Raw genomic sequence first — 19,253 nt, 5'->3', positions numbered from 1 at the left:
GGGACCTGGGAGGCCAAGCATGACGAAAGTGGCGGCTGAGCACACGATCATTACCAAACGACGCGCGCAAGAGATCTTTCACGCATCTAGCAATATTGGGTGGTTCTAATAAAACCCCATGTCATTCCAAGGATGTGTGTCAATTTTTACACCTCTATATACATTATTCCATGGTTTATTAAGTTTTAAAATTTATACTGACTTTTTGATCACCCGGTATTATTCGTGTTTTAAGTCTGTCTCTGGTTTCACTGTATTTAATGTAAATCTTCCTTTTCATATCTTTATAAAAAATAGAATATAGAATATGCATACATTGTAACTACAACTCCACACGCCATAACTTCAAAATTATTTTTTTAAGTGTCCTTTTTTATTGCAGCATTTTTTGGAAACACTGGCACCATTTGAAGATATGAAAGATGCAGATATCAGCAATTACTTGTACAATAAGTCATTGGAAATAGAGCCTCGTGGTTGCAGGACAGCCACCTAGATTTGTGAGTAAAAAATAAATAAATAAATAAATTTATGTAGCGTGATAATTGCAGGAAATGGCAATAAAACTTCAATATAAAACACACACAAATGGGTTCAGTTACTGCACAGGGCCTCTAAAAATAAATTGTGGAAAATGCATGAACTGAACAGTGACAGTATCTGCCTCTCACTCATTAATGTATAACCTATTTGGGTCATGACCACTATTAACTGATTCTTATTGTGAATGTCTGGCAATATGGAGCACTGATTAATTAAGGAAAATAAACCCTTTCAATGAATCTGTAATCATTGTGAACTTTATGAACCGTTCTGTCATAATAATTTAAGAATTTTTTTATTATTTTATTTCACATTAAATGCTTTGACCCTTGCATCTTCAGAAGTTGTAATTAAGATCAGAAGCAATATAAAAATTGTTAAGTATAATGTATGTACATATCAAGCACTAACAGCAGTGACACATCACTTGTTAAACTTAAAACTTCTCAAATAAGGTGAATGTATAGTAAACTGTGTGCTGAAGCAAGGTGTCAACTACCAGTTAAGCTCAAAATTTCACACTGGCAAAAATGGCAGCCGAGAGGCAACACTACAAATACTACCTGACAAATTTTGAAATATGACTTCATAGTTGATCATTGTACTGTGCACAATGAAGCACAGAAGGATGAATAGAAGTTTACATTTCGTTTGTTTAGATAGAAATGATGCAAGCGTAATGGGAATGAAGTAATACATGGAATATTGGTTCAAGCTTTCAAACATTTCAATCATTATTAATCGATTAACAGTTATAGTCATCAGTCTATAGTCTGGTTTGATGCCGCTATCGAAATTTGTGTTCTGTTCAATTCTATTTGTATCTGCATTGCAGCAACAGCTGACATCCACTCGAACTTGCTTATTGTATTTGAGCCTTGGTTGTCTTCTACAGTTTTAACCCCCAACTCTTCCATTCCTTCCCAAACTGACTATTGCTTGATGTCGCAAGATGTGTCCTATCAATCAATCCCTTCTTTTAGCCAACATGTGCCATAAATTTCTTTTCTGTTCAGTTCAGTATGGCCTCAGTAGTTACCCACTCCACTCAAGTAATCTACAACGTGCTTCTGTAGCACCACATTTCAAAAGTGTGTGTTCTTTTCTCAACTATTCTATTTATCATCCATGTTTCACTGCCTTTCAGGGCTGCACTTCAAACAAATGCTTTCAGAAAAATGCATCCTAACACTTAAATTTATGACAGATATTTTAATATTGTTCTTTTTCAACGGCACTTTCCTTGCTATTGTCAGTTTACATTTTATATCTCTCCACTTTCGGTGTCATTGTCTTGCTACACAAATAGCAAAACTCATCTACCGTTTCCAGTAATTCATTTCCTAACCAAATTATCTGGGCTTGATGTGATTTAGCTAAACTTCTTTCTTCAGGGACACAGGATGTTTATCCTCAACATTTCCCTACTTGTCTCTGTTAACAATACATATGTGAAATAGAAATCAAAAATCGTAGAGGAATCTTGGAACCCCTGATGAAGCAACTTTCACTATATCACAAGTAGAAACCTGAGAAACCAAAATACAGTCAGCGGGTTTCTATTTGAAATATCCCTGTGTGGCATGTGAAAGCATTACAAATTCATTGAAATACTAGTACACCCCATTAGCTTTTCTAATTAACCTTATCTCTTTTCAAGAAAATACCCATTCTGAACAGCTGATCTTCCATTCCCTTTACCATCTCTGCCCCAAGATGGCCTATATCAGTTACTCCACCCTTCTGTAAATAATCTGTGTTAGTATTTCACAACCATGACTTATTAAATTGACAGTTTAGATCAAGCAGTGGAAAGTCGAGGATGGAATTGCTACTCACCATATAAAGGAGACTTGAGTTGCTGATAGGCATGTTGAAAAGACAGTTATGCATTTAACCCTTCAATTGAAAGGCCTCCTACCAAAATAGAGGACACACACATACATTCCGACAAGCACAACTCACACACATGACCAGTCTGGCCACTGTGGCCAGACTGCAGACTAAAACTGCACCTTGCAGAAACACCAGTCTGGTATAGATGGTGGGGGTACAGAGGTGGAGGGGAAGGGATAGCAGGATAGGGGTGGGGAAAGGTGTAGTTCTGCACGTGGAAACATGCAGGGGCATGGTGGGAGTGGGCTAGGGCTAGGGCTGCTAGGTGCAGTCAAGTTGTGTGTGTGTGTGTGTGTGTGTGTGTGTGTGTGTGTGTGTGTGTGGTGTGTTTTTTTTTTGGGGGGGGGGGGGGGGGGTTAAGAAAGTAGAGAAGGGAAAAAAAAGACTGTTGGCATAGAAGGTTGTGTAGTGCTGGAGCAGGGTAGGGGATACGTAGGTGGAGGGCAGGCACTAACGAACGTTGAGGCCAGGGGGTTATGGGAACTTATGATATATTACTGGGAGAGTTCCTACCTGTGCAATTTGAAAATGCTGGTGTTGTTAGGAAGGAGCCAGATGGCACAGATTGTGAAGTGGTCATTGAAATGAAGCACATAATGTTAGACAGTGTGCTCAGTAACTGGGTGGAGCAGCTGTCTTGTGGCCAGTCGGTTGGTGGTCATTCATGTGGATAGACTGTTTGTAAGTTGTCAGGCCCATGTAGAATGTAGCACGGCGATTGCAGCTTAGTTTTTATATCATATGGCTGCTTTCACAGAAGGGCCTGCCTTAGTTGGGTTCGAAATGCTTGTGACAGAATTGGAATAGGTGATTGTGGTAGGATGTATGGGACACGTCTTGTATTCAGGTTTATTGCAGGGATATTAGCCATGAGGCAAGGGATTGGGGGCACAGTTGGAGCAGAGATGAACAAGAATATTGCACAGGTTTGGTGGGTGACAGAATATCTCTATGGGAGTGGTAGGAAGGATAGTGATTAGGATATTCCGCACTTCAGGTCACAATGTGAGGTAGTCAAAACCCTGGGGGCAAATATGATTCAGTTACTGCAGTCCTGGGTGGTATTGAGTCACGAGAGGTGTGCTCCATTGTGGCCGGACAATGGGGGTGTGGGCAGTGGTGGATGACTGGAGATATGAGGTGCAGCAGGTCTGTTTCTCTAGAATGTTGGGAAGGTAATTACAGTCTGTGAAGACTTCTGTGAGACACTTGCTATATCTGGAGGACTGCTTGTCACTACAGATGCAATGACCTTGGGTGGATTGGCTGTGTGGATGAGATTTCTTGACATGGAGTGAGACACCTGTCAAAGTGGAGGCATTGCTTGTGGTTCGTAGGTTTGATGAGGAGAGGTGGGGGAGGGGAGGGCAGTTGGCATCAACAATGATACCAGGGCACCTTGCGGTAAAGGACAGGAACTGTGAAGAGTTGATGGAGGAAATGACTGATGTATTTTTATATAGGAGGGTAGGTTAAGAGTCATAGGTTGAAGGTGTTGGTCCACGAGATCGGAAATTGTTACTGCGGGGACACAGTAATTTGCCCAAATGAGTCATCCTGAGTGGTTGGGATTATAGACTTTAGAAGGCAGTGTAATAGGAGTTCTGGGAGTAGTAGAGATGAGAGGAGGGTGAGGGGGGGGGGGGGGGGAGAGTGGGGGGGGGGTAAGTTCTGATTTTGGCCTAAGGATTTGAGGAGGGACTGCAGATACTTCTGGATTTCTGGAATGGGGTCACTGTGGCGGGGTTTGCAGGTGGATGAATCTGACAGCTGGCGGAGTCCTTCTGCCATATAATCCCAGCAGTTCAAAACCACAGTAGTGGAACCTTTGTTGGATCAGGAGTAGTTTTCAGCTGGTATGTTTCAGTTTTTCCTGCAGGTTTACGGTTGGTTTCCATGTTAAAAGTTCGAGTGATGGTGAGGCAAGGTTCGAGGGAGTGATTTGGGGGCAGTGGGGGTGGATCATGGTTGAATGGAGTTGTGAATTGAGTCAGGCAGGTTTCAGTATTGGTTTGGGTTGGGTGTAATTGCTAACATTTGTGGTGAAAATATTCCCATTGGAGGGACTAGTAGGAGGAGAGAAGGTCTTTTGAGGGAGGTTTGTAGTCTGTTGTAGAGGTGGCGGATAGTTGTATAATCAAAGGCCGCAGTAGGAGGTGAACAGGTGGAATTGGAGAATTTTTTTGAGATGGCGTTCTGAATGTTGCTGTAGTTCCTGGGGGGTTAGAGTTTCAGTGTGAGAAATTTAATGCAGGAATTTGGGATTGCAAAGCAGGAAAATTTTATGGTTGGAGAAGTGGTGTTGCAAGGCAGTTTGGGTGTGATTTTTGTGGTTTTTCAGAACTAGATAGGCAAGTATGTAATCTGACCAGATAAAGGTCATTGTGGAAGGAGGGATTGTGGCCAGAAATGGGTAATTTGAGGGGGTGGGATCACTTCATAGCTGAGCAACAATGCAGGAACAGTATGTGGGACTGGGTCCTGGCTAACAGTTCAGTAATACGCACCTGTCAGTGCTTGATTTCAACAGTATTTAATTTAAAAAAAATGGAATGAGTTGAAAGAAAAATTGACTGTTGTTGGTGGATTTCGGTGTTTGGACGATGGCTATTTGTTCCATGTATTACTTGTTTGTATTACAATTTACCCATAGTTTGAGAATATAGTTACAGTGAAACTCCACTTTTATGCTTTTCAAGGGACTTCCAAAAAATGGCGTAAAATGCGGGAAAATGTAAAATGTGGGAAATAACGTTTTAAGCTGTAGAAGTTATGTATAGCATACCACTTGTACTTTATGTATGATATATGCACATAACAGGCATCAGAAGACTTGTCAGGGACTTGCTTATTATATAATGAAGGTTTATTATATAATAAAAACCACTGATGTAACTGGAACTGATAACTGTCTGGGAAGTAGGAACGTTTGACTCAATTTCATATGTCATAATCGATGTTTTTGGAAGCCTGCATCTGTCATTCGACAAAGGTCTCACGATGATCACAACAATCACGAAACTGTTTTTGCACAGTAGAGAAAGTTTGAAAATGGCTGTGATTGGTCATGATATCTTATTCGAAAGAACCTAGTTACTCCCATCAGCCACTACGCCAAGTAGAGCTTGGCAGCGGCAGGAGATAGGGCACAAATTGCTCCAACACTTCTTACGCACTTACCAGTTCAAATCCACTGCGTAGAGTGCCCTGGTGTGAAGAAACTTAACGACATCATATTTGTAAACACTACTGGACGGCCAACATCATGTCAGCATCATTTTCTGTCCACAAACATATTTTCGTAATGCATAAATCATGGGAAAATTATAAATATGTTGATGCAAAATCAGGTGCAAATTAACATTGTGGGCATAGGATATTTGATGGGACTGGTAAAAAATGTCAGAAAGGGCGAGAAAACTTAAATTCCAAGAACGTAAAAGTGGTGTTATAGGGTATCAATTCTGCACCATAAATGGAAATAATCTTTAAGTCTTTATAGAAAATCTAATTGCAACCTGCCTTATCAGTACTGTCTGTGTGTGTGTGTGTGTGTGTGTGTGTGTGTGTCAGAGAGAGAGAGAGAGAGAGAGAGAGGGGATTATTTTTGTGTTCATTTGTTTCAGTCTCGAAAATGGCCAGATTTGAATCTTAAATCACCTGGTATTAAACCACGCAACCTCCCTGGTCGCAGTCATCCTCCTGGCCCATTGCCTTCTTTGGGAGAGCGTCATCTGTTTCCTTCCACAAACCGCTTGCCAGAGGATGGAGAAGAAACAACCACCCCACGAACACCACACACCTGCTCAGCTCCACATACACCTCCACACCATGTACCAACACCTGCATCCTCAGCTGCCGACTTCTCTGTTTTCGCAAACATTATGATTGGGCAAGGTGAGTTCTCTGCTCCTGTCCATATTATTGTAAATAATCTCAAAAACAAATTAGCTCAGTAAAATACAAAAATAAATGTTGAAAGGGTTCCATCCAAATCTCACCATCATGCTCTCACTTATCGGTCTTTCTACTGTACCTTCGAACTCGGCAATCGTTGTAATCAGTTTTGTAATATTAAGGTATTTCTTTCACAACCTTGAGTGCCTTTTCATCAAATGAAATCCTAGAAATGACATAAACCAGATTTTCTAGTGTGTTTTTAAAGGGTGCTTGGCTCGAGTTAATAATGCGTAACTCGCTCAGTCACAAACTCTATTGCAAGTGTCCTGTGTTTTTACAAGAAGTACTGCAGTATTGGTAATGTGACTGACTCCCATGTAATGTCATGAACAACCACCCTGCCCCCCTGCGGGTTCGGGGGTAAGAATAGGCCCGCGGTATTCCTGCCTGTCGTAAGAGGCGACTAAAAGGAGTCTCAAACGTTTCGGCCTTATGTGATGGTCCCCTCTCGGGTTTGACCTCCATCTATCTAAATTATTCCGAAGAGCGAGCCAATTGGGGAAGGGCACCTTACATGGTGCACTGTATCCTTCGTGCAATTAGACCTATAGCCGTCTTTCTCGTCGTTGCACTGGTGTCCCGCTCGTTTTCGATCTCTTGGGCGATTACCACGCTGCAGTCTGCAGTGTTTCTTTTAACTGTGACGACGACCTTGGCCATTTTTGCACCTAAGATCCAGCACGGTAGCCAGTCCGTTGTGGTGGGGTCACCATGTACCCTCTTGGTTGTAGCCCCCTGACAACACAGGGATCGCTCTACTGATGCCTGCGCCGTTCACTCCCCACGTATGCCAAGGAGTAGATGCCCATCTCCCTGGGGCATCAGGACTCCCGGCAATGGCCATCCTGCCAGGTGGCCTTTGCTGTGGCTGGGTGGCGCCCGTGGGGAGGGCCCTTGGTCGGAGTAGGTGGCATCAGGGCGGATGACCCGCAATGAAGCGTGGTACATCATCTGTCGCTGGCGGCCAGCCGTCAGCAGTCTCTAAGCGTTCGAGAGCCCATTTTAAACGTAACGTTTATGACCCCAAATCGTTCCCCTCCCTCGCCACACCATGGGAGGAACGACAGGCATTGCGTGACACTGAGACGTATTCGCCCAGATATCTTGTCTGTACCAGAGCTGATGGGGAATCTTTTCTATCCGTGAAGCCTCAGTTCTTTGTAGAGCATTTAGAGGACAAGTTCGGTGAGGTGGAGGGCTTGTCCAAGATGCGGTCAGGATCGGTGTTGACAAAAACGGCATCCTCTGCCCAGTCACGGAGGTTGCTCAATTGTGACAAGTTGGGGGATGTTTCCGTTAGCATCACGCCGCATAAGAGTCTGAACATGGTCCAGGGTATTATATTCCACCGGGATCTTCTTCTGCAGTCCGACGATGAATTACGCGCCAACCTCGAACGACGAGGTGTTCACTTCGTCCGGCGCGTCCATCGGGGTCCGAGGGATAATCAGGTCGCCACCGGTGCCTTCATCTTGGCCTTTGAGGGTGATGTCTTACCCGAAAAGGTTAAGGTGATGGTTTATCGTTGTGATGTGAAACCATATATCCCTCCTCCGATGCTGGAAGTTCGGGCACATGTCCTCTCGCTGTACTTCCAGCATGACGTGTCGGGATTGCGGGCGTCCTTCGCATCCCGATACTCCATGTGCCCCGCCTCCTATCTGTGTTAACTGCGGAGAACACCATTCCCCCTGCTCGCCGGACTGTAGGATATTGCAGAAAGAACGGAAGATAATGGAATATAAGACCTTGGACCGGCTGACCTACCCCGAGGCTAGACGGAAATATGAGAGGCTCCATCCTGTGGCAATGCCGTCAACCTACGCCGCTGCTGCAACGACGGTTCTCCCGTCATCACGAATCGGCTCTAAGATCGGTCAGCATCCACCGGCCCCCTTGCTTGTGGGGGGCACTTCACACCCTGTTGCTCCTGCTCCATCTTCTTCAGGAGCAACACCCTCCCAACCTTCGGGGACATCAGCTCCCCCTTCCCAGCCGGAGAAGCGTAAGACTTCTTCGGCTGCTCTCGCCAGGAAGGGATCCCTTGGGGACCTCCCTTCGCAAGTTCCGACCAGTGGAAAAGCGGACGCCCGCAAGTGGTTGAAACAACCGCCAGTCCCTGGTCGTCGGGCCTCGCGGTCGTCGTCTGTCCCTGAGACTGACCCAGTGAAGCCCATGCAGCCTGAAGCGCCGAAGGCCCAGCGTGACAAGCAGAAAAAGAAGAAAGTCCCCAAGACCAACGGTAATGCGGTGGCATCGATCCCGCCGCTTCCTACAAGCTCTGCCTCTGAGGACGAGGTGGAGATTCTGGCGTCCGCTGAGGACCTCGCTCTTGCCGGTCCCACGGACGCAATGGATGGCATTTGCACAGATGCTCCATCGGAGGCAGCAGGTGACCCAGTGGCGTAATCTGCCTTCCCAGTCCCGTCCCGCCTTTCCCAGCCATGGACAACACCATCCTCCAGTGGAACTGCAGCAGTTTCTTCCACCATCTAGCTGAGCTCCGCCACCTTATCAGCCTTCACCCTTTCTTCTGCATTGCTCTCCAGGAAACTTGGTTTCCAGCAATGCGAACCCCCGCCCTCCGTGGCTATCGGGGTTATTATAAGAACCGAGCAGCTTATGAAAGGGTGTCTGGTGGCGTCTGCATATATGTCCTTCACACTCTGCACAGCGAGTCTGTCCCTCTCCAGACGCCTTTAGAGGCTGTCGCTGTACGCGTGTGGACGCCACAGGCTGTTACCGTCTGCAGTCTTTACATTCCACCGGATGGTGATGTCTCGCAGCATGTCCTGGCTGCACTGGTCGCCCAATTGCCGCCACCTTTCTTGCTATTGGGCGACTTCAACGCTCATAACCCTCTGTGGGGTGGGTCAGTGGCAACAGGTCGAGGCGCCATCGTTGAGCATTTATTGTCGCAGCTCGATCTCTCGCTGTTAAATGATGGTGCCTTCACACACTTCAGTGTGGCGCATGGCACCTACTCCGCCATTGACCTTTCAATCTGTAGCCATAGCCTCTTACCGTCTGTCCAATGGAGTGTGTATGACGACCTGTGTGGTAGTGACCATTTTCCGATCATTTTGTCACTACCACAGCGCCACTCTTCTGGGCCCCCTAGCAGATGGGCTATGAATAAGGCTGACTGGGACTTGTTCTCCTCCACTGCCGCTTTTGAGCCTCTCTCTACCGATGCCATTGATGCGGTGGTTCAATCGGTCACCACCGGCATCGTTACTGCCGCCGAATCTGCCATTCCCCATTCCTGTGGGTCCCCTCGGCGGAAGGCTGTGCCTTGGTGGTCGCCTGAGATCGCTGAAGCGATTAAAGATCGCCGGCGGGCGCTCCAGCGTCACAAGCGACACCCCTCCCTCGACCACCTTATCGCCTTCAAACGGCTGCGTGCGCGGGCCCGCCTCCTTATCCGCCAAGGCAAGAAGGAGTGCTGGGAGCGGTATGTGTCCACAATTGGCCTCCATGTCACTCCATCGCAGGTCTGGGCCAAGATTCGACGCGTCTACGGCTATCGGCCACCTGTCAGCGTCCCTGCGCTCTCACTGAATGGAGCAGTTTGTACTGACTCCGACGCCATTGCAAATCGCTTAGCAGAGCATTTTGCTATGAGTTCCGCTTCTGCGAATTACCCCCAGGCCTTCCGCTCCATTAAAGAGCGGATGGAACGTCGGAGCCTTTCGTTTCGCACCCACCACCCAGAATCTTACAATGCTCCATTTAGTGAGTGGGAATTTCGCAGTGCCCTCGCTGCTTGCCCTGATACCGCTCCTGGGCCAGATGGCATCCACTGTCAGATGCTGAAACACCTTTCAGTGGACTGCCAGTGGCGCCTTCTCGATCTTTACAACCGTCTTTGGGTCGAGGGGGAGTTTCCGTCGCAATGGCGGGAAGGCATTGTCATCCCCGTTTTGAAACCTGGGAAGACCCCTCTGGAGGTGGACAGCTACCGTCCCATTAGCCTCACCAACGTTCTTTGTAAGTTGCTTGAACGGATGGTGAGCCGGCGCTTGCATTGGGTACTGGAGTCTCGGGGCCTTCTGGCTCCGTCTCAGGGTGGGTTCCGTAAAGGCCGCTCCGCCACCGACAATCTGGTGAGTCTGGAGTCGGCCATCCGTACTGCTTTTGCCCGCCGTCAGCACCTGGTCGCTGTCTTTTTCGACATGCGGAAGGCGTACGATACGACATGGCGTCGTCACATTCTTTCTACGCTTCATGGATGGGGTCTTCGGGGTCCTCTGCCGATTTTTATCCGCAATTTTCTGTCGTGTCGTACCTTCCGCGTGCAAGTCGCGGCCTCGTATAGTTCCTCCCACGTCCAGGAGAACGGTGTGCCACAGGGCTCTGTTTTAAGTGTCTGTATGTTTTTAATAGCCATTAACGAGCTTGCTGCGGCCGTGGGAAATTCTGTCTCCGCTTCCCTGTATGCTGACGACTTCTGCCTTTATTACAGCTCTACTGGCATTGCAGCTGTTGAACGTCAGCTACAGGGCGCTATCCGTAAGGCGCAGTCTTGGGCTGTAGCGCATGGGTTTCAGTTTTCGGCAGCCAAGACCTGCGTTATGCATTTCTGCCGGCGCCGAACAGTCCATCCAGAACCGCGGCTTTATCTTGCCGACGAACTCCTTGCTGTGGTGGAGAGACACAGGTTTTTGGGGGTGGTTTTCGATGCCCGGTTGACTTGGCTGCATCTAAACGCTCTGAGATGCTTGAGCAACACCCGCTGGGGCGCCGACCGCTCTACACTGTTGCGGCTCTACCAGGCGTTAATCCAGTCCCGTCTGGATTATGGGAGCCTGGCTTATGGCTCAGCAGCCCCATCTGCGTTACGGGTGCTGGACCCGATTCTCCACAGCGGGATACGCCTTGCCACTGGTGCTTTCCGCACCAGCTCTGTGGACAGCGTACTGGTGGAGGCAGGTGTACCTCCACTGCGGTTCCGACGCCAACGTTTGCTGGCCGCTTATGCTGCCCATGTTCTAAGCTCGCCCGGGCATCCAAACTATCGCCTCCTGTTCCCGCGGTCGGTCGTCCGTATGCCAGAACGTCGGCCTCGGTCTGGTTGTACAATAGCGGTCCGCGTCAAAGAGCTTCTCTCTGGTCTCCAGGGTTTCACTGTTCCACCTCCTTTCCGGGCTACTTTGCATACACCCCCATGGTGTGTTCGTCGCCCTAGCCTTCGGCTCGACTTGGCACAGGGCCCTAAGGACTCAGTCCCTCCAGAGGCCTTCCGCCGCCGCTTTTATTCCATCCTGGCCACGTATCAGGGCTCTGGTGTTGTTTACACTGACGGTTCGATGGTTGCTGGTCGTGTCGGATATGCGCTCACTCTAGGGGACCTTTCCGAACAACGTTCCTTGCCGGATGGCTGCAGCGTTTACACTGCTGAACTGGTCGCCATCTTTCGTGCCCTAGAGTATATCCGCTCCTGCTCAGGTGAGTCCTTCGTTATCTGTAGCGATTCCCTGAGTGGTTTACGAGCTCTCGACCAGTGTTTCCCTCGTTCTCGTCTGGTGATGGCTATCCACGAGTCTCTGCATACTCTCGCCTGTTGCGGCCGCTCTGTGGTCTTTGTGTGGACCCCCGGTCATGTCGGTATCCCGGGTAACGAACATGTTGACCGCCTGGCGAAAGAGGCCACCAGTAAGCCATCTCTGGACGTTGGCCTCCCAGAGACTGATTTGCGGGCAGTGTTCCGCCGCAAAATCTTGGCGCTATGGGACGATGAATGGCGCGAACTGACAATGCGCAATAAACTCCGTGCTGTCAAGGAGACGACGGCTGTGTGGCGGTCATCCCTGCGAGCCACTCGCAGGGATTCAGTAGTTCTTTGCCGGCTCTGCATTGGCCACTCCCGGCTGACACACAGTTATTTACTGCGCCGGGAGGACCCTCCTCTATGTCGCTGTGGGGCAGCTTTGACAGTGGCCCACATTTTGCTGGCCTGCCCCCTTTTAGCTGTGGTCCGGCAGACATTTGCGCTGCCTGCTACGCTCCCTGCCCTTTTAACAGACGACTCCACTATGGCTGACTTAGTTTTACGTTTTATTCGGGCAGGGGGATTTTATCATTTACTCTGAGTGTTTCTGTTTTATTTTATTGTTTTGTGTTGATTCTGGCCTTTGGCCTCTGCTTTTACACTGATTTTTTAATGTGTTTCTAAGTGGTTGGCCTTTCCTTTTTTATGTCTATGGTCGGCCAACCACCGTCACACTCTGTGTGGTTTTAGTTTGTTTTGTCTTGTCTTTGTCTCAGTATCTCTTGTTCTGTATCGTCTGTGATCTCTTCTGTTCCTTGTTTTTATTCTCTGTGGGTGTTCTTTGTCTTTGGAAAAAGGGACCGATGACCATAGCAGTCTGGTCCCTTTAATCCCCCAAACCAACCAACCAACCAACAACCACCCTGTGCTGTCATGAGTAGCTTACATATCTGAATGAACACACACTTATTGTACAAATGACTGTTCAATGGCTATTTCATTATATAATTTAGATGACCAGAGAAGAAAATTCTGCTCAATATATTGTGTCCACAATACAGCAAGCTCCAGATTATCCAAGGTAATGCCAATCCAAGACTGCACGGATAACTAAAAAGCACAGATAATCCCAAATACAGGTAAATGTTCAGGAATGCAGTATGCAGCTGTAACAGTATATTTTATTAGAGACATAACAAGTAAATGTCACTTTGAAAGTGCACTGCATTACTCACATGTTACTTGTGTGAAACCTGAGTAGAAATTATTAACCTTTTGCTCCCAGGGTAAGGGCGAGACAAGTGCACTTACAGAAAATTGCCAGCATATGTGTTAAGAGGGCAGTGCCTCCATATTTAGCTGAATGTGAAATGAGAGATGATGGAGAAAATATGTTGGCCATGTCCGACACAGGGACGGGGAAGTGAATGTGAGTCACATGTTTAATAGTGTATTCTAAACAAAGGTTTTTGTTCTAAATGCAGCAGAATACTTCAGGCTTAATTTTTTACTTTTATCTTTAAATCTGCAAATTATATTCAGATAATCCACGAACAGGATGACACATGTCAGCATAATTGGGAACTAGCTGTACTTTAAAAAATATTGCCAGTTTTACAGGATATTAGGCCTCAATAAGCCTTTAACTGTACAATTTATGATGCTTATGAAATATGTTACCTTATGGCCTGCAATATGGATAGTAAGAGAGAGTCCATGGTAAAGGTATATAATTTGAGGAGTAAAAGTAAGGACCCAATGAATAATAGAGGAATTGAGTTGTTGAAAGGCACATAAAGAAGACAGAATACTTTGAAATGAATCACTTTGTGAGTAAGAGTACACAAAACATACGGATACATTGGCCTGGCTGACTACATAGTGCCGGCACTGTAGCTTGATTGGATTGGTGATTGTGTCTGACAGATGGGGTTGGGGAAGAGTGGCTGGTGGTGAGGAGCAAGAGACGATAGTTGCGAGAATAGAAATGTGGAAGGCAGAGGCAGCGAGTACAATGGGGAGAAAAGCAGTATGCACATCAGAGATGGTGAAGGTCCTGGGGAAGGAGTGGAGGTGGGTGTTGGGCAGAGGTCTAACAGCGATACAGGCCTGGAGGATTACGGAAAAACAGCATGTGTTGCAGGGACAACTCCCATCTACACATTTTGGGAGAGCTGGTGTTGAGGAGAAGAATCTGGGTGCATGGGTGGTGAAGAGGCCACTGTGCTCGATGGCGTGTTCTGGTCTTGACCACCCTTTGACAGTGACAGTTTGTTTGAAAAGCTTGTTGGTGCTCGTGCCCACACACAGTGCTGTGCAAGAATTGCGGCAGAGCTGTTACGACATAACTGCTTTCACAGGTGGCCTCTGCCTCCGATAGCACAGGATAAGCCTGTGATGGGACTGGAGTGGGATGGGCAGAGTGGTTGAATTGGTTGGTTCTCATACTGGGGTTTCCGGCAGAGGTATGATCAAGGAGGTGCAGAGTAAGGGTAGACCAGGATACAGCATAGATAAGGTTGGGTGGTGGAATACTACTTTGAGAGGGATGAGAAGGATTGTGTTTGCTGTTCCTTATTGTCGAGCACGACAATAGCCTTCGAAGCCCTGACTGAGAATATGGTTCAGTTGTTCAAGTCCAGGATCGTACCGAGTGATATATGTACAGCAATTCCCTTTATGTCAAGATCCCCACTGGTACAGCATGACCCCTCTCAAACAGTACTTCTCCTGACGTCTTGATTTCAAACCCACTGCCTCATTCCTTATACGTATATCTCCTACAGTCTCATGCATAACTACTTATTTTTTGACAATACAATGTAAATGATAGATAAAAAATATGCTCGTTGAGCTGTGGCAAGAGAACACACACATAAAAAGGTTTAACTTTTACAAGCTTTTGGAGCCAGTGGCTTCTTATTTTGGCAGAAGAGTTGAAAGGGAAGGAAGAGGGGTGAAAGTAAAGGAATGAAGAGGTTTAGGGAAAGTGGTACAGTTCAGAAAGTTCACCTAGAACCCCGGGCCAGGGGAGGCTTACCAGACGGGATGAGGAGGAGAGACCCAGGGTTCGCAGTGACGTTCTTAACTGCACCTTTTTCCCTAAATCTCTCCAGTCCTTTTCCTTTGCCCCATTTCCTTTCTTTTCAACTCTTCTGCTAGAGGAAGGAGCCACTGACTCTGAAAGCTTGTAAAAGTTAAACCTTTTTGTGTGTGTTCTCCTGCTGCCGTTTGATGAGTAGATTTTTTATCTGTCCATTTACGTTTTACTGTCAATAATTGATTATTTTCATACTTAAATTATGAGGAGAAGATATACAAACAGATCTATGCCTTATCTAAGGGCACCCTAATGATTACCTCTTACGTTGGCCTGTATGTGGGCCACCTAGAGGAAACCTTCTGAGCTACGCAAACATCTAATCTCTTTAGCTCCATTGATGATATTTTTGTTTTTATTTTTTTTACGACCGCCTACTTACGTGGGCATCGGATCGGCCTGGTATTTTGATGATGAGGGCTCTGTGTGCTGGCCAGCCTGGATTTGGTTTTTAGGTGGATTCCCACATCACACTAGATGTATACTGAGGTGGTTCCCATGTTCCGCTTGGGTACACGATATACAAACGTTCAGAACACTTTCTCTACCAGCACACGGAATTTACTCGATGTGCTTTTGTCTTGGGGGGGGGGGGGGGTGAATAGGAGACTGCTGACGTAGCTGTCTGGTCTCCTTAAACACTTGCACGTCGTCAGCAGCACCCTGTTACCATACACAGCAACTAGCTGTAAAGGCACACTCCTTCATCACTCAGTATCATTGCAGGCTGGAACAACCAAACTGTATCCTTCACCAGAACTCTGAGTATTTATCTCCATGTCCAAAAGTAAGGAACATCCTACCCACAATCCTTCCCATCCCTCCTAAAATTGGTATCCCATTTCCCACCTAGTCTATGTAATATCCTAATTTGTCCTTCCTCCTCACCCTCTCTGGACCTCTTGCCACACGGGTCATACTTCTGTGGAAAGCCCAGGTGAAAGATACGTCAGGTACCCAATTTACAGTTCTATAGAAGGTGGTAGTAGTATGCATTCTAGTTATATTTAATTATACATTTGCTTGAGAGGTGGCAGTAGAACAGAAATATGGCAATACGATGATAAATAATCAAAAACATTTATAAGCAGAGATGATATTCAGTTGTACTTAAAATTTTGGTGCACGTGTTTTGAAGTCCTGTACCTAGTAACTACCTAGTACCTGTAACTTTGCTGTCTGTTGACAGGCGGTAATTTAATAACTGTGACTGAAAGTATTATGCAGACACTCTTAATTAACTGTTCTTATTGTTTCATAAATGGTGACTTCTGGGTGGAACTGATGGAACTTAAACTGCAGGAACTGTACAAACAGAGTAAGCAGTAGCAACTGAGTTGACTGTTGGCAATGCATTGTTTTTTATGCCTGTTTGCAGAAGGATCTCCATACTTGCACATACTTGGCGGAAACAAAGTAGTCCATGGTTGACAGTGCCGTTTGTAGTGGCTGAAAACACTACAAGCAGACAAATATTATGCGATTATGGACATGAGACAGAAGCAAAAGGTAGTCCCACTTAGTGAGCGTCATCTGGAGATAGCTGATTGAAACTGAGAGTACGTCTGATGACTGATACACCTGGGTGGTGATAGCATCTCGTGGTATTGCCGTGTACCTCTCGCGCTGTGTATACAGCAATACTGCTATGTTAATACAATTAGTCATAAAATATTAATTGTTGAAAACTAGAATGAGAATCCAATCATTTAAGAAATTGATCTTACCTTTATGTGTTACGAAGTAATATTTCACCCTTAATTAAACATGCAGGAGAAAGGAGAGCAATGTTAGAAACTTCGATTTTATTTTTAATCCGTGAAATTTTTTCTCATCTGGCAATTTCTTGTAACACATTCTTTACTTTGATTTTTATTGTTAAGAGCTCTCTCCAGATTAAAAAGTTCTATCTTCGTGCATGTTGTGTAACTGTATAGTGGCAGATCACTAGCTATTTCACTGAATAAACATACAAACTGAGAATTTGCAATTTGTTGCCCTATTTGTATATAACATAAATTATATATCTCACCCAGCTTCTTTCATTCAGTGCGACATACTTTCTATAAAATTTACATCTGGAATTGCAAACTGTAAACTTTGTGGTGGATTTCTTAATGAGGTCCTAAATTATCAGGAAAAGTGATTGCAAAAAAACACTATCATAATTCATCACAATATTTCTGGTCAAATTAGCAAATATTGTATGCAAAATTGTATTTACTATCATGAATAATATTGAAATTTGGGTGCCATTTTGATTGCTACTAAATGTTTGCAGAGTAGTTAATAAAGTACATGAATAATATTTCATATTTACAGCTGCTCCTTCGTTTGGAAGTTCTGGCAACCAGTCTCCTGGCCCTATATCTTCAACACCAGCCCCAAGTTATCCCAGTCTGGTACCAGCTTCAACTTCGGCAACAGCTTCTGCATCTGCGTCTCCAGCTACGTCTCCTGCAAATACTGGTGGCACGAGCCCGTCTTTTTCTCTTCAAGGACACAGTCACTCCAGCATGCAGCAGATACCTCAGTCCGGCACTCAGATGCAGAGTTCCTCCCCCTCCTGCACTGCAGCTCCAGTGCCGAGCCCTCGGCTGCCGCCACCCCTGCCTCCGAGGATCCGACGGCGAGAGAGTTCAGTCAGTGAAAGCTCTGCCTCTTCAGCAGTCAGTTCACATCAGGTAAATTACAATTACTCTCTCCCTCCCCCTCCTGACCTGTCCCCTCCTCCCAGCCAGTCCTCCCCTCCCCTCCCCGTCCAGGCCAACCCTCCCCTCCCCGTCCAGGCCAACCCTCCCCTCCCCGTCCAGGCCAACCCTCCCCTCCCCACCCCTCCCCGTCCAGGCCAACCCTCCCCTCCCCGTCCAGGCCAATCCACCCCTCCCCGTCCAGGCCAACCCACCCCTCCCCGTCCAGGCCAACCCTCCCCGTCCAGGCCAACCCTCCCCACCCCTCCCCGTCCAGGCCAACCCTCCCCGACTGCCCTCTACACCCCCCGCTTCACTACCTCCCTTTCCTTCCCCCTCCCGCGCCATGCTCCCCCCTCCCTCCCTCCCTCTCCCTCTCCCTCCTACACACACACACACACACACACACACACACACACACACACACACACACACACACACACACACACACACACACATTAAAATGCGAGTTATCTTGTGAAGTAATCCATACATATTTTAAAAATATATGTATGTATATTCCACATCTCCTCCTAAACAATTGCACTGATTTCAATCAAACTTTGTACACACATACCTATCAAAGGTGTGAGGGTGAAAAAGCAGTGTAGACCCATATTTTATTCATCCAGTATTTCAGAATGAGAGCACTTAGTGACTTGCATAAAACTTTACACATTATTTCAAACTTTCACGAAACTCTTTCTCACTGGCAAGGCGCAGAAAAATGATGAAAGAGAAAACTTTATTGCTTACTACATTTTTGCCGTTCATGCAGTCAAACTTTAGCATGTGGCATACCAGTATCAACAAAATTATGTCTTTATATGATACATAGTTCATGCTGTACGTTAATAAACATCGAGCTGCGTGAAAATGAACCTGCAGGGTAAAATTCAGCAGAGATACAAGTGAATCGTGTCTACAAATATGTGTGAAATATATTTGACATGTGTGTACGTGAGCAAAGGCGTTGGTCAAGCGCTCCTGGAATGATTTCAACCAAATTTGGTACACGTAATGATTGCAATATAGAAAGAAATACTGTGGGTGTAAAATCCACAAACCTGTTATTGTGTTGGATTTTATAACATGGAGAGAGAAAAGGGGGAAGGAGATGGACATTTGGAGGGAGCGGGGAGCAGATGGACAGAGGGAGGGGGATGGGGAAGTTGACAGAGACCGGGGAGAGGAGGAAATGGACAGATAAAGGAGAGAGGAAGAGAGGGACGGTGAGAGGGGGAGGAGGAGATGACTAATAGAAGATTGGAATAAGTGCATACCTGGCAACACTGGGTACTCGGCTAGTAATACAGTAACGTATTGATAACTTTTGAGATCAAAAGAGAATACCAAGCAGAATTGTATAACTGAAACTGATAGTTTCACGCAATTTGTTGTATGAAATATGTGAAGACAAATGAAAGTCATGTTTAATCAGTTTTATGTTGTAGAATCCCTTTCATTTTGTAGCAAGATAAAGATGTAAATCACGTCTTTTCTGTGCATTTTTCTTATGAGGTCCTGTAACATAGATCACTTATGGCAGATTCACAGAAAAATTTTCAGACTG

General features: G+C 46.2%; 1 protein-coding gene across 1 annotated transcript in view; it reads left to right on the top strand.

Moving 5' to 3' along the window:
- Positions 1-19,253, top strand: part of LOC124545448 (protein son of sevenless-like) — a 177,065-nt gene that overhangs the window by 118,461 nt on the left and 39,351 nt on the right. Inside the window, 4 exon segments of the mRNA XM_047124372.1 lie at positions 383-484; positions 486-500; positions 6,066-6,336; positions 17,313-17,674. Of these exon segments, the coding sequence (XP_046980328.1) occupies positions 383-484; positions 486-500; positions 6,066-6,336; positions 17,313-17,674 (750 nt within the window).

Source organism: Schistocerca americana, chromosome 8, assembly GCF_021461395.2.
Source record: "Schistocerca americana isolate TAMUIC-IGC-003095 chromosome 8, iqSchAmer2.1, whole genome shotgun sequence".
Classification (NCBI taxonomy): domain Eukaryota; kingdom Metazoa; phylum Arthropoda; class Insecta; order Orthoptera; family Acrididae; genus Schistocerca; species Schistocerca americana.
Note: the sequence above shows the minus strand (reverse complement) of the source record. Positions and strands in the feature narration are given on the sequence as shown.